A 16,200-nucleotide genomic window follows, 5' to 3' on the forward strand; every position below is an offset into this window, starting at 1 on the left:
AAAGAATTCTTAGAAGTTAAAAAAATTAATTCAATCCAAGTTCATTTAAGTTATAAATTTCATAAACTTTTTGGTGCCGGGAAGAAAAGCAGTTCTTTTATTGTGTCAATTTCTCAAAGACTTAAGCGGCAATATGCCCTCTGAACATGCAAGCAATGGGCAATTAATATATATATTAACTTTGTGGGCAAATCAGTACACGAACTTGATGATTATGGGCAATTTGTCCCATTTTGGCAATTTGCCCCCTCAATTTGTAAGTTAATTGTTTCTTAAATTGGCCATTTGCCCCCTTAACTTGTAAGTTAATTTGCCAAAATGGGATAATTGTCCATAATCAACAAGTTCGTATACTGATTTGCCAACAAAGTTAATTTGTGTGCTAATTGCCCATTACTTACAAGTTGAAGGGTCAAATTGCTATTTAAGTCATTTCTCAAATTGTACCAACTTTGTTGATGCTTGATTTAGATGTTTAAAGGTGAGAAAATTTAAAATTGATCATGAGATCATTAAAATTTAAAATTTAAATAAGATTGTTAGAAAATTATTATTCTTTTAATTGTCAACTCTTTCTATATTAAAATTGGAAAAAAGTATAAAATTTAAAATCCAGCAAAATACAATTGCGAATGTAATATGAGACATCTTTCATAATCTCTCTAACATTACACACCTATAAAATATTGATAAAAATGTTTTGTTCCGTACTATTTCCAAAAATAATTGATAACAATAATAATGGGGATTTTATTAAAATATCAAAAATAATTTTAATAATCATGATATAGATTTATTTAAAAAGAGCAAAAGAGATGGATGTGATCTATTGTAAGAGTTGTCTAATTCTCAGACGCAATATTTCTTTTACAATTTAGCCTATAATTCAAAATCATGAGATGGAACTGTAAAGATAACAAACTAAAATGGTTTACGAAGATGGTGATATATAATTTCAAGGGCAAATTACTCTAAGGCCTTCCACGTTTATCATAATTTACAGTTTGTTATCTTTTATTTAAAAGTTAAACGATTTGGTATCTCAGTTTTAATTTTTTTGAATACTTACAACCTTCTGCGAAATATCTGTACCAAATCATCAACGGAATAAAATGTGAGGTATCAAATCGTTAACATAATTGAAAGTGAGGTACCAAATTATTAATATAATTAAAAGTGAGATACCAAATCATTTGAAAGTGAATATCAAATTATTATAATAGAACTAACAGAAGCCCCTAACTATTGACGGAATTAAAACCGAAGTATCAAATCGTTTGATTTTCAAATAATAATTACCAAACTGTGAATTATGACAAATGTGAGGGATATTAGAGTAATTTGCTTTAATTTCAATACATGAGAATACGAGTGTCTAGCAACATGCGCAAAAGCTTCGAATTCTAAAAATTGCATTAATTTCAGTTCTAATTACGAGCTACTTGTTTTATAATTAAAATTTAAGTTACAGATCATACTATGAAAATAGAAACATTAAATAGATCGAAAGATAAAAATATTTATTCATGTGTAATGGAAATTGCATCAATAAAAATATAATCACTGTATTCAAACGTAAACAATCAACAAGAGTCTTAATCTGTGAAATAATAGAAATAACTTTCATGATGGATTTTTACATTTTTCATTTATCTAGCTAACCTAAATAACTCACTTTAATGGAAAACAATAACAATAGGAGGATATTTTACCAACTCTGCTTCTTTGGATTTTAATTTCAGTTGATCACGAAAATAAGCACCTGAAAATTTCAAATTGACCTAAAATTTAAACTTGGTTTATTACTTATTAATAATTAGCTTAAGAATAGTGAATAACTTGCCAAAATTTCCATGCCATACTGTATCCAGGTTTGGACGGAGAAAATTATACAATACAACCGTTGCATCATATCATTCGTGCAACAAACCAACAGTGCGCTAGTCACGTGGAAAATTAAATGATAAAAAAATTAATCATAATTAAAAAAATATCACAAATGCTCATTTGATAATTATAAAGACATGACGCAACGGTTGTATGTGATTATAAACACTCTTAGACAGGTGAAGCATGTTTAGACTAACGTATACTTTAGCTGCGGCTACGATTTTTCTTTTAAATATAAATAATTTTTTTATAAATAATAATAGATATATAGTAAATTTTAGAGAGATATTAAGTTATAGTGAACTAAAAATTATACCACACTGAAAAAATACTTTTTGTTTAAATGTCTCTTTCAGTACACAAGTCACATCCTAGAATTGCAAGCATGCCTGTGACCACCGAAAACTTTTCCCGTGTGGTCCTCGGAATATGACTCTTATATAGTATAGATTCAACTTCTAAGAAAATTTGCATCATTTTTACTGTTGTTTTCAATGCCAAAATTACAATTTGATACCCGATTTTGATGGAGTGTCCATGTGATAGTATATATCTTTATGTTGCATGTAAATAAAAACGTTGAAAAAAAAAGGCTTAATGCCTTAAAAAACCTCGACCTTTCATTCTCTTTTCAATCCTACCCTTATGTTAAAAATTTGTCTATTTTATCCCAGTTTGCATCTTTTCATTTCAATTGTGCCCTGAAGTATAAAATTGATCTTTATTTATTTGACAAAAGTTCAATAAATTTTATTAAAAATGGTCAATTTAATATAAAAAGTTAATATAATGCAAAAAGGGTCAATTTAGAGAATTTTTGCCAAATAAAAAAAAGGTCAATTTTATGATTTATGGTACAATTGAAATGAAAAAAATGCAAAATAGGGTAAAATTGACAGATTTACAACGTCAGGGTAGGATTGAAAAAGTGATGAAAGGTCGGGATTTTTTAAGACATTAAACCCAAAAAAATGATAGAATGTAGTATTTTATAAAAATAGATTATATAAATAAGATAAAATAATTTATATATTTATAATTTTAATTTATTTAGTATTTATTTTTAAAATGTTGGACACAGTGGTTTGATAATTTGACGAGTTGAGACAATTATTTCAAATCTCAAATTCAATTAAACTTATAGAGTTTCTCTTTACCAACTGGACTAATCAAATAAATACACATAAATAATTTATGTCGGATTAAACACATTCTTAATATAATTGTTTCAAATTATAAAAATGAACAAAGGATCAATTCACCCCCTCAACTTGGCATGAAATATCAAAAAAAGTCATATTGGACGGTGTTGGATCAAACAGACCCGCAACTTTGCAAAATCGAACAAATCACACCCTCCCTTAGAGAGTGTAACTCTCATTTTGAAGGATAAAAAGTTCAAAATAGTACTCAATATTATTTTTAATTTCTGGTTTGATTCTTAATAATTTTAAAATTTAATTTTATCCTTTATATTTTAAAATTTTAAAAATCAATTTATATTTTAAACTAAAATTGATGAACTTTTTTTTATCCCTTTTCTCCACCCTACTCCTCGCCGGAAAAATGAGGGGGAGGAGCTCCTTGTTTTTAGAGGAGTGGTTGCTCCTTTTTAGAAGAGTTGTTACTTCTCGTTTTTATGGCGAGGAGCACATCTACAGCTCCTCATTTTGTGCCAAGTTGAGAGGGTGAATTGATCCTTTGTTCTTATAAATTAACAAACCATACTATTAAATATTCTTTCAACGTTATATCTGTTGAAACAATAAAAAATATAAATATTAAAATTAATTTTTCTAAATATAAAGAATCGGCAAATTTTCATGCACCATGTTATAGAATAAACGGTCCGATCCATGAATTTGTGATTTACGGTCAGATAATTCACTTTCAGTCATTTCAATCAATTAAGGATAATATATTATTATTTTTATGCCAAATAAGGACAAAATTATATTATATGATCAAAAGTTAGGGACTAAAAATGACCTAATTTTAGCCTTAAGAGAGTATTGTAGTTAATTATAAAACTTGCGAGTATTTTATTTAAATGGTTAAAATGGCAAAAATGAATTATTTAATCCCGAGTTACAAGTTCGGAAACCGGATTGATCCTTCACCCATATATTACATCTGAATAATTGCTTGAGATTGTAAGATTGAGAAATTTGTTCTAAAATTGAGGGTTATATGTTATTCTTTTAGAATGTTATTTAATGGGATAAATAATTGATGGGTTCAAGTGAATGAGAAGAAATTATGTAGAGTTGATGAAATGGTGAGTCAGAAAAAGAGGATGTGATTGATATAGTGAAGTGAATTTGGATGGTCAATACAAACTCTTAGGAGAGTGACTTGACTCTTCCTTTCAAGCTTACCTTTCTTTTTCAGAATCTTCTTAACCCTTTCATTTTCTGTGGGGCAAATAGCATTTTCTCCCTCCCTCTTAAAAAAATACCATCACCTAATAATAATATTCCTCATTAGTTTCCATCAATACTTGTTTCATTTTCTATGTTTTCTCAAACAAGGTTTGAAGTTCAATTCTTAGCGACACCTACCAAAATTACATTTATTATCGGTGTTTTAAAAATCGAACCGGATCGAACAATTCAACCAATTTGATCGCAAATCGAAAGTCCGTATAGTTCGAATTTTTCTCAAGAATTAAATTATTTAATTTTTTATAAATTTAAATATTTTAGTCCGTTGATTTCATATATTAGGATGCGAGGAATTGCCTATATAAGTTTACTCAATTGTACGAAATAGAAACTCAATAATTTTGATTAAATTTAACTTTGGATATAATTGTTCAATTTGCAAACAATCCAAAATTGTCCAATATTTTTAGGAATACATTTAATGAAATGGTTAAAATATGGATGAAAAAGATTATATTGCATTTTTAAATCCCAAGTTTAGTATGTATTTTCATTATAGTTTGATAGGATTGGTGAAGATAAGTTGGGTCCTTTTTTTTTTTTTTGAGGGAGGATAAGTTGGGTCCTTAACTTTCTTATAAATGAAAGAGCAGTGAACAGCACAATAGGTGCAATAACAACTTTTATGAATCATAAAGAAGCTAATAATTGTAACCACAAAGGGGTGGGCCAATTTGGGCTTACATTAATATTATTATGTCAAATACCATTCTACACAAAAACTTTTCTGATTTATGGCTTTGATGTGATTTTGATATTTATTTGAAACTAATGGAGAAAAGGTAAATAGATAGTAATTGGAAAATTGACCATAGAATGAGTTTTAGCTTGCCACGTAATCCCAATAGAAGTGGTCACGAGTATGTTAGAAATAATAATAAAACTATATTTGACAAATTAATTTTTTAAATTATTTAATATAATATATGAGTTTTTAATCGAAAGACTGAAAATACGTAACCTATCTGACAACCTCATTTTATAAATTAAATATGTGAATGCAAGATAGGATAAAATTTCATTTGTTTATACTCCATGCTTGATCGATACTATCGTGTGAATATATAGTCGAGATAATAATAATATAATCATATTTGAAAACTCTTTTTAACAAATCAAATGCTTAGATAAATTAATTATTAACTTTATTTTTCATCTAGTAAAAAGTTACTATTTATTCTTAGTTTTGGATAAAATGTTAAGAGAAATATATAGTACATTGCACACAAAGGAAAAAAAATTATATAACAACTAGTGGTAACATGATAATGAAGAACTTGCATTATAAATAGAAATGTTACGATTAAACAAAGATGGCTATAGGCAAAAAAAAAAATAGAAACAAAAAATAAAAAAAAAAGTCATAAAGAAAAGTAAAAAAGCAAACCTATATGTTTCCATCTATAGTAACATAAGTCAACTATTTCAAACCTAATTTTGACCATTGACAAAACCCTAAAATTACATTTTTTTTTCATTTTTTTTTTGTGATTACACAATTGGCCTGCAATTTTTCTCAAATACCCCAAGCCTATAATCAGCCAACCTAGATTTATAAGCTGACTTCTTATATTCACACCATGTGAATTGTTCATATAAACTCTCTTCACCTTCTTTCATTACACAAGGTAAAGCTGCAATCTTTTGACTCAAAGGTGGGCCTCCAAAATATATCATTGAAATTCTTGATCTTTTTGTGTCTGCCAAAACTCTATGTTTCACACTTCTAAACCTTCCATTAGTCATCACCTGCATCATATTTTAACCCAAATCAGTAAAAAAATAGTAAAATGTTAAAAAAATATTACTATTTGTACTTTTCTTCAAACTAAAGACTTCCCAAAATTATCATATAAAAAAATATAGAAACATTTGGATAACCCTTAGCACATGCATTTATTGTACATGTTCTTAACTATATATTTGTACATTATCCAAATTTGTTTATCCGGATTCCGATAAACCAAAGCTATTTTTCATTCACCGAATTAAATCACCTTGACAGGTTTTAATGAATGAAGCGACACTAATGATTAATACTCATGAAAAAAAAACGCGTTTAAATTACTACAAAGGTGAAAAAACTAGACTTTTAAATTTTACGACGAACCCTAAAAATAGTGAACTGTAACTGAAAATTACCTGCAAGGCATCACCAACATTGATGAAAAAGGAGGACTGATCAGGTGGAACTGAAACCCAAGTCCCATCTTTCAAACAGATTTGGAGCCCAGTGGTGTTATTAGATCTCAAGACAGATATGATCTGTGGGTCTGTATGCTCCCCAAATCCAATCAAATTTCTACCACTCAATGCCTGAAGCTGAACCTCCGGACACGTCGGGTAGTAATTTAGCCTGAAACATGAGTCACTTTTCTCATCCCTCAGCATCTTACTCAACACATTCTTCGGCTTAATCCCTAACCCTTCCGCAATCAATTCCAACACTTCGTCGGACATTCTCTTCACTTCAGTTATATAATCTTTCACAGCAGACCTATAAATTAACACAGAAGAATTTATCAGATTATTCCTCTGTTTTTTCAAAATTTTCATAAAAACAGAGCCATGATATATAAGCTAGGTAGCACGGACACAGCAACAGAAAAACAGAACACTTGGACACAGATAGGGCGAAAACGGTGTTATTTTAAGAATTGTTTATGTGAAAAAGAAGTTTCACTGTCCGAAATGTTTCCAAACCGGGACAGATTGAACGAAGTGTCCGAGCTACCTAATATATAAGAGAAAACAACAAATTAATTACCTGAAAACTTCTGGGTTTTCTTTGAAAATGGAGAGGATATTATGGGAAGTAATTTGGGAGTTTGTATTGAGCAGAAGATATTCAATCCAGCCAACATCACCATTAGGGCCAATTCTTTTATTACCATAGCCAAAAGGGTCAGGCGGACCAGCTTTATCCTTCTCAGACTGAGGAAGATTAAAGAAATTCAAAGCCAAAGACTCTAATTTTGTCATGAATTCAAACGGAACACCATGATTCACCAACTTAAAAAAACCAAATTCCTTACAAGCTTCAACTATAAGAAATTTGGCTTGAGGGTCTTTCAAATCAATCACTGGTATTCCATTGAATAAACCAGACGTTGGCTTGCATGTTTTCATCAGAGAGTAATAGTCTAATGCTGTTTGAGAAAGAACCACCATTTTTAAAAAAATTGCTTAAACTTAACACAAACCAAAAAAAACAAGAAGCAGAAGAATTAAACTCAAGAACAAGAAATTTTAGAGAAGGTGGTGAGTATAAATATGAGTTTTAGAGAGAGAAACTAGAGAGAGAAAGTAGAGAGTGTATGTGAATGGGGAGATTATAGAGAAGAAGATGGCGATGCGTATATATAAGGAGAAATAGGAGAGGCGTTAGCAACTATAAAGAAGTGCCATCTGGCATTGTGTGTCGACTTGTCATCTTTTCTATCGATGAAGTGAAATTTCAATGGTTTTTCCTTTTTTTCTTTACTATATAGTTTTTTTATTTTTATTTTCATGTGTAGAAATACAAATTATGAAAATAAAAATTTTATATTTACAATATTTAAAATATGAAACTTTGTTGTAATGTTGTGGGGTCTTGTGTTTATCCTCAACCCATCTCATTTTCTATTTATAGAGTGGAAATCATTACGAAATAGATAAATAATTTGTATATCAATAATTTTTTTATTTAAACAGCTTATGAATAAAAGAACATCGGATTAATTAAAATGAAATGTTAATTTAGAATTAATGAGTTGAATAATATTTAAACAAAATTAACTTTTCATTTGTAATTTCAAAGTATTTTAGTGGGAGTATGATGGTAAATACAGGGTTTCATTCTAATTTATTAATTAGTTGTTTAAAATAATTAATTTTTAGGTGATATTTTCATTAAATAATATAATAAATATTTAAATAAATTATATTTTTAATTGAAAATATAATTTTTTATTTATAATTGGAGAGGGAAAAAACTTGTAGGAAAAATTAAACACACGACCTAACAATTTGCTGCTCAATATATATTAGAAAATAATATATATATTAATTATTTTTTTATTTAATTGAAAAAACATTTTTTATATATACTCTTCCATGTTATACATATCGATAAGTTTGATATTTGTAGAGATTTATTTTTTGAAAATATTTGTAGAGATTAAATATGGTTAAATGATTTATTTTTTTATTAATTTTTAATTGTATTTTTTTTATAAATGGTGGTTATGTTAGCACTATCACAATGCGATAGAAAAAAATGGATTCTAGAACCTCAAAAAAAATCTAGACACTGAAATATATTGTTACCACCAAAAATTAAATGTCGGTTGTAATATATATAGTAAATCACACCTTTATTAATGCAATGAAAAATCAAATTATTGTTGCTTGTGCGAAGAACGGCATTATTTCTTGTCTTTCAAATCTCTCGAATGCTAAAAAAATCATATTGTAGCCTAAAATATTTTGTATTTCGGATCAGCTAAGTCCACCCACAGATAATAAAGCTCAAAATATCACCCATAATTACTCAAGCCATAACACCAATTTTGATAAGGAACTTCAACCGAAACCTCTAATCAACCGGGCAAAAAATAACTATGTGATTACCAGTTTCTATCTTTACACAATGACAACAATTTAATTATTAAATTAATTATTTAAATGTACTCTCAATATTGTTAATATTATGTTTTGGAAAAATAATAATTTCTTTGTGAAATTAATAATAAAGTTTAAAAATTATTTTAATTTAATTTTTATTAAATAAAATAATTATTAATAATGATTAAGAGAATCTATAAATGCTTAAAATTAATATCTAATTAATAAAATTGAATTATATATTTTTCCTATAACAAACATATTATTTGAATGTTTCAAATATAGACAAATTTGTCGTTCCATTTTTAATTTAACTACTTAGATTATATTTTTTAAATCATAATTAAATATCACTTTATCTAATATATATAAAATTAAGGACTAATATATTTATTAAATATTTTGAAAATAGTTTAGGTTGTCAACATAATAAATAATATTTAAAATATTTAGACAATCAAACTAAGAATCTTTTACAATAAAAAATTAATAATAAATAACTAATTTGACTTATAATTTCTAGTTTTTGTACGAAATAAACTTAATTTATCCTTTTTTAACAAAAGAAGTCACAAATTTATTTGTATTTTGGAATATTTGAGATAGCAAATCAGTCTATTTTATTTAATTTTTGTAGATTTAAAGCTAATTTATATTTTTAATGTTATAATATAATAATGCATTAGTAAAATAATAAAATGTGGGATCTAATTTTTTTTTTATCCGGGAGGGGAGCGTTCGTAAAACAATTAAACTCCAAGATATTAGTATGCTACTCGGTATTTACACCTTTTGAGATATAATATATTGGTACATGAGATTTATAATGGTACTAAAATGAACTATAACTCAAATGTTATATGCGTTACGCACATTTAATTCACAAGCGCTTCCCTTCTCCAGTTATAAACAAAAACTCAATGAATGTTTAAACTTATCATCCAAACAATTTAACTATATAATGAAGGTTTAATGTCTTAAAAAAATCTGACTTTATAATCCCTTTTCAATCTTAAACTAACGTTGAACTATCACCAATTTTACCCTATTTTGTATTTTTGTATTTCAATTATACCCTGAAATATTAGATTGATGTCGTTTTCATTTGGAAATAAATTCAAAAGGTTCTCCATATATAGCATATATTAATTGTATGTGTTGACAATTTATTTAGATTTAATTAAATTAATTTAAAATTTAAAATAGTTTTAATTTAATTATGGTTTTTGGTTTGTTGTTAAAAATAAAAGATTTATTTGTACTTTTTTGAATGGAAATTAATTCAATTTTATTTTTAAACTTAGTTAATTTAATGATTTCATCATTTAACTAAACAAAATTGACAAAAATTGAAAAATTGGGATACAATTAAAATGATAAAATACAAAATAAGATAAACTTGATCAATTTTCAATATTGGGGTAAGATTGAAAAGGGCCAAAAGATCGGATTTTTTTTAAGCATTAGGCCTATTGTAAATGCATAGGAAATAAAGCTTATTAATAAAAAAGACTAATTGAATTAAAATCTCCTCATATTCGCTTTTGCTATGTGAAATAAGTATATAATCAAATATCTTTTTTTGCAATAACTATATAAAATTACTGTTTTATGATTTTCTGAAATAATTATTTCTTTAAAAAATAAAAAATAATTATTCTATTTATGAGGAATAACTATCTTATTTAATATTAAATTCATCATATGAACCAAATATAGTTTTTAATGGGAGAGATTAAATTCAAAAAATCGACACAATTTCTTACTATAAAATAAACGACATAAATTAATTAATTAGAATAGAATTTTTTTTACATATATTACTCACTTTATAAAAAATGATGTGAATTTGTTAAAAATAATCCCACATTGCTTAGAAGAAAAAATATAAATGAGTTTATAAGTGTAAAGATTCAACCAATATTAACTAATTCTAGTTATTAGGTCATGCTTGAAGTTAAACACATCTTATAAGCATGTGGATTGTCACATTCTCACCAATTTATAATTAATTACTCCTACCAATTTATAATTAATTATTCCTACCAATTAATCAAAATAATATATCTAATATGGTATCAGAGTTGGTCTGACCCGGGTTCTTAATTTGTCGGTTGTACGTCTGGATGTTCATTCCCAACGGCCCGGTCTGGTGTTGCCGATGCGTATTAAATGAAAATTTCAGTGGGTCCTGCTTGAATTTTTAATTTGACGGTTGTCCGTCTGAATATTCATTCCCAGCAGCCCGGTCCGGTGTTGCCGCTGCTTGTTAAATCAAAAGTTTCAGTTTCAGGGAGAGCCAATTTCAAGCGACAATCGGATGTCTAGTCCCGGTTGCACTTGAGGGGGAGTGTTAAAGATAATCCCACATTGTTTTGGAAAACAAATATAAATGAATTTATAAGTGTAAAAATTCAACCACATATTAACTAGTTCTACTTATTAGATCATGGTTGAAACTAAACACATTTTATAAGCATGTGGATTGTCACATTCTCCAATTTATAATTAATTATTCTTACCAATTAATCAAAATAATATTTTTAATAGAATTTGTTGGACTTTACCCGTTAAGTTGAAGTGAGTCTAAGGAGATATCAATTCCCTAGCTATAAAGGTATACTCATGAATGCTACACACATAGAATTGTGGAGACTAAAGATATTGGCATTCTTATTCTTTAAGTAAGATATGCTGCCATTTGCCGTTTTTGCTATAGTAAGGATGACTCTTCATTATGGGCACGCTCTTTATTTCAAAATTTTGATACTATAAAAAATTGCAATAAACATGTGTATTTTACTATCTCACTTTTTAAAAAAAAATTGCAAATACCCTTTTTGATAGTTTATTAGTAAATTATTGCTAATTCACTGATAGATTAAAAATAAATGAGGTATTTTTGTAAAGCTTTCAAAAAATGAAGTACAGAAAGTAATTTTTCAATAAATATTCGTGCTTGAAAATTTTATCTTCTTATTTTCCCTTAGATTTATAATAAACCTATACTTTAAAATTGTGTTTTAGTTTAATTTTTTTTTTAATTTTGATATATTTAAAAAATAGTTTTAAAGCAATACTGTAAATACATTTTAAAAAGGTTTAAACTTGAATAATTGATAAAAATAAATCATTACTCTTTTTATTCCAATCTAATTGAAAACAAAGTTTATATATATATATATATATATATATATTTAAATAAAGTCGATTAATAATGAATAATTTACTTCTATATTCTCATAAAATATATCATTTTATATAATAAAGTAGTTATTGAATAAATATATAAAAAAAATGAAGTGAAAAATGTTTTATGCATAAAAATTATTTATTAAAATAAAATATAAAAAATTGTGTTTACTGGTGAAGCCACTTATACACCAAATGAGTGGTCAAGTGATCACCATTTGGATTTTTTTATACATTTTATTAATTGATTTTTTTATACATTTTATTTTAAATAATTGCAAGTAGACTAATCAAATGGTCAATTCAAGCAATAATCCTTTAACGTTGATAAGCATTTTAAGATTATATAAATTGCAAGAAACCCACTCACTTTTTATATTGAGATTTATTTTCCTGATTTTGATATAAGATGTTAGAATTCTTCCAACAATGCTAAGAAAATATTTGTGACTTTACATAAACTTGAACGAGTTACCGGTTGAATTTATTAACTGAGTCGCGAAATGCAAATGGATAGGGACTACTGGGTCGTACAGGAAGTTCTGTGAGATCTTCGAGGTTGGTGTATGAAAAAACGCAGGGGCTGGCCCCCCACAGCATTTAGAGTCGAAGAACGAACTCTTGGAAAACCCTCTAACCCATATTGTGGAATGAATGGAGTACTGCCAGATGCGACGTTACTCCCCACCTGAGTGCTTGCTAGTGGCAAAAAAGTACACCCACGAGGTAGTTGTTCGGGTCTCTATTCTCTACCGATTACCGGTCGGATCCCGTCTCTCCTTAATATTACTGGTGGAATGATTTGTTCAATTATAAGATCTTATTCCATTACTAAATCACGTGTCTTACAAAAACAACAACTAAGCAATACACTAAGAAAGCTTGCAAAGCAAGAGAGTATCACAGCTTTCAAACAAAGCACCAAGTGATAAATCACGATTCGAGCTGTCCTCTAGTGTCTGTTGAGGGAGAACAAAAAGAGGTCGGAAAGAACGCTGGTGGAATTCAGCGGCTGTCCGCTCCGACGCTCAAGTCAGTTTGAGTAGGGGAAAGAAGAGAAAAGAGAAAGAAAAAAAAAATTAAGTGTGGGAATAGAGTCGTATCTTAGTGTTTGCACATAAGGTGGTTTATATAGTCACTTGTGCAAACCATTTTCTTTTCTCTCTCTCTGGTCTCCACTTTTTTGTTTTTCTTAAGTTGTCGATTCGGTTACACCTTGAGTGGTGTGTCAGGTGCAAACTGCACGGGGAACATTCTCGTTTGTCAGCAAATCTGATGTGGTCCCCTCAAGATAATCTCTCAATTATGATGATATTTATTTGTTATGTCGGGCGAGCGGACAACGGGCACCCTTGCACGGATTCTGGGGTGATCGGTTAGATCTAGAGATTCCGAGCTGGTGTTCAACCGATGTACTGTTCTTTCGTGTTGTGCCCACACCGAGATATGGAACTGTCGAGCTATCGTTTATATTTATGGTTCTAGGCTATTCTCCTGGCAAGTTATCGTTGCTCCGAGATATCTTGAGGAGCAATGTTTCGGATAGTTCGCAAGCCGGTACCTTCTTGAGGTAACCTGTATCTCAACTAGTATGTTTTTGACTTAGCGATAATCGATTCTACCAATATTGCTTCGCCCCTATTATATGTTATCTCTCTGTTATCAGTTTCCATTATTCTTGAACATGGACTTAAACAATGCAAGTCACTGTGAAATATTACAATAAACTCTTTTTAGTGGTAGCATTACCAAGTTTTTTTTAAAAATACATTCAAACTTCATTATTTTAATTTGATGGCTAATAATTACCCATAGCCCCTGACTTTAGAGGTATCTTACGACAAACCCCCTGATCTAAAAAAACGATCAGTAAACCCCATAATCTTTGTGTCGGCGCTCGCTAAACCCCTTTTGGACGAAAATACCACTGGCGCCGTCTTTTTTGGTCAACTGACTTTAAAATAAAATCTGACGACGCCACGTGTCAGTTGACACGTCACAAAATATCTTAAAATTTCCAAACACCAAAATACCCCTAAAACACCTAACCCAACTCAACCCAATCAATAAAATCTAACCCAATATAATCTAACCAAACCCAACTCAACCCACTATTCTCCGACCACCACCATCCGCCGCCACTATGGCCGGAAAAAAATTGTCGGATAAATTGAAGATGACCGGAAAATTTTCCGGTCATCTCGGAGAAGATGACCGGAAAATTTTCCGGCGGTGGTTGGGGGTGGCGGCGATGGTTGGATGGTTGGGTTGGTTATTGTGGTTAACCAAATGATTATTGGATTTATTTATTTTTTTTTTCTGTTTTTTTCTAAATTAAATTAGGGGTATTTTGGGTGTTTGAAATTTTTAAGGTATTTCGCTGACGTGCAGCTGACGTGGCGTCGTCATAATTTTTTTTTTCAGTTGACTGAAAAAGACGGCGCCAGGAGTATTTTCGTCATATTTGGGGTTTATGGGGTTTAGCGAGCGCTGTCATAAAAATTAGGGGGTTTACTGATCGTTTTTTTTAGATCAGAGTGTTTGTCGTAAGGTACCCTTAAAGTCAGGGGCCATGGGTGATTATTAGCTTAATTTGATAGCAATTACAATTATAAACAGGTTGGATGTTTTCACTAATTGATTAGATGTATAATAAGTAGCTTATTTAAAAATATACTTGTCCAAACACATCGACTTCACTTTTGAAAAACAACCATAACTGCTGAAAGATTTTTTTTTAAAAAAAAGTTTGCAACATAAAAGCTTAAATTATTGTTAAAAAAATTATTGGAACGGTATATTTCCAATCTGAAGCCGAAAAACTCAGCGATAATCATAAAACATTACGAACTTTGAACAAAATACATCAAAAATATAGTTAAGAAAACGGTATATTTCCGATCTGAAGTTAAAAATTACATTTTTACCAAAAAAAAAAACAATCGATGATAAATATATATAAAAAAAATTTGAAAAATGAACTTTCTCTTTCTAACAGCGCTTGGCTATGAAGAGCTTGGATAAGTCTCTATTTGCATAACGAGGAAGTATTGATTTCGCTAATTAGTGGCATATTTTCAATTAATTCTTTTTGGGTAATTAATTGCATATTTACATATTTGTGCCATGTACGCAAGTCTAACTAAAGTTTATCCAATTGATTAGTGATTTCGATTAACCAAAGGTGCTAATCATTATCAATTTAGGGACTTCATCATTCATAGTGCCGCATTATATGTTATTGGAAGTACTTATAAAGCCCTTAATCTAGAAGAGTTTGTGTATTATCCAAATTATGCAGACTTTGAAATAATTAGATGAAGTTATGATAACAATTAATTAAGTTAGCATGACCTGGTCACCAATTATCTTCTGGTTACTTCTTTTCTGGGAGATTCTTATTAAAACCAGATCCATAAAACAAACCGATCAAATGTTAAAAAAATTAAAAATTGAATCTCAAAACGCAATTGAGTTGGTAAGGCGCTCTAGTGATTTAAATGTATACTAATACAATTTTAGTATTTGCCACGTAATTTAGCACGTTTGCAAATGAAATTACAAACTTTAGCGTAATTTGCAATTACAACACTAATTTTAAAAATTTGGCGAAAACAGACATCAACTTTTACTTTTTGGAAAATCAAAACACTGTTTATTTTTCAACTTGTCAACCGACGTGGCAATCCCGACTTCCAACTCAACAAAAATGTCCCGAAAAAACATCGGTGTATCGATTTGCCAAAAGTGCAAAGTTCATTACCGACATCACCAAATTTAACAGTTTATGTTTTAATTGCAAATTAGGTCAAAGTTGGAGTATGAATTTATATTTAATTCTTTTTAATATTAAAATTTATAAATATAAACTTTTTTTTAAAATAAAATATAAACTTTTTTAAAAAATAAGTTATAGAATGTAATTCATTCCGTAACGAGTTAAAAATTATTATCATTAATTGACCCTTGTACTAGAAGACTGATATTTCAAAGAGAATAAACTTTGAAACAAATGGTTCATAAACGTCAGATCAATAATGACAATTAGTCCAAGTGAAAAATGATG

The 16,200-nt window shown here is 28.8% G+C and overlaps 1 protein-coding gene across 1 annotated transcript; it reads right to left on the reverse strand.

Moving 5' to 3' along the window:
* Positions 1-5,592: 5,592 nt before the first annotated feature.
* On the reverse strand, positions 5,593-7,675 carry LOC126679832 (gibberellin 2-beta-dioxygenase-like). Its single transcript, XM_050374837.1, has 3 exons — positions 7,102-7,675; positions 6,477-6,831; positions 5,593-6,083 (listed from the first exon to the last, which is right to left on the reverse strand). The coding sequence occupies exons 1-3, from the start codon at positions 7,503-7,505 to the stop codon at positions 5,826-5,828; spliced, it is 1,017 nt and encodes a 338-aa protein (XP_050230794.1). The 5' UTR covers positions 7,506-7,675; the 3' UTR covers positions 5,593-5,825.
* Positions 7,676-16,200: the final 8,525 nt, after the last annotated feature.

This window comes from Mercurialis annua, linkage group LG5 (genome assembly GCF_937616625.2).
Source record: "Mercurialis annua linkage group LG5, ddMerAnnu1.2, whole genome shotgun sequence".
NCBI classification, from domain to species: Eukaryota; Viridiplantae; Streptophyta; class Magnoliopsida; order Malpighiales; family Euphorbiaceae; genus Mercurialis; species Mercurialis annua.

What these genes read in the sequence shown, in the direction of transcription:
- LOC126679832 (XM_050374837.1), bottom strand. Translation starts at nt 7,505, where the DNA reads ATGGTGGTTCTTTCTCAAACAGCATTAGACTATTACTCTCTGATGAAA. An exon ending in GAAAACCCAGAAGTTTTCAG is followed by an intron (nt 6,832 to 7,101) that starts GTAATTAATTTG and finishes GTTAATTTATAG; the next exon opens with GTCTGCTGTGAAAGATTATA. An exon ending in ATGTTGGTGATGCCTTGCAG is followed by an intron (nt 6,084 to 6,476) that starts GTAATTTTCAGT and finishes AATATGATGCAG; the next exon opens with GTGATGACTAATGGAAGGTT.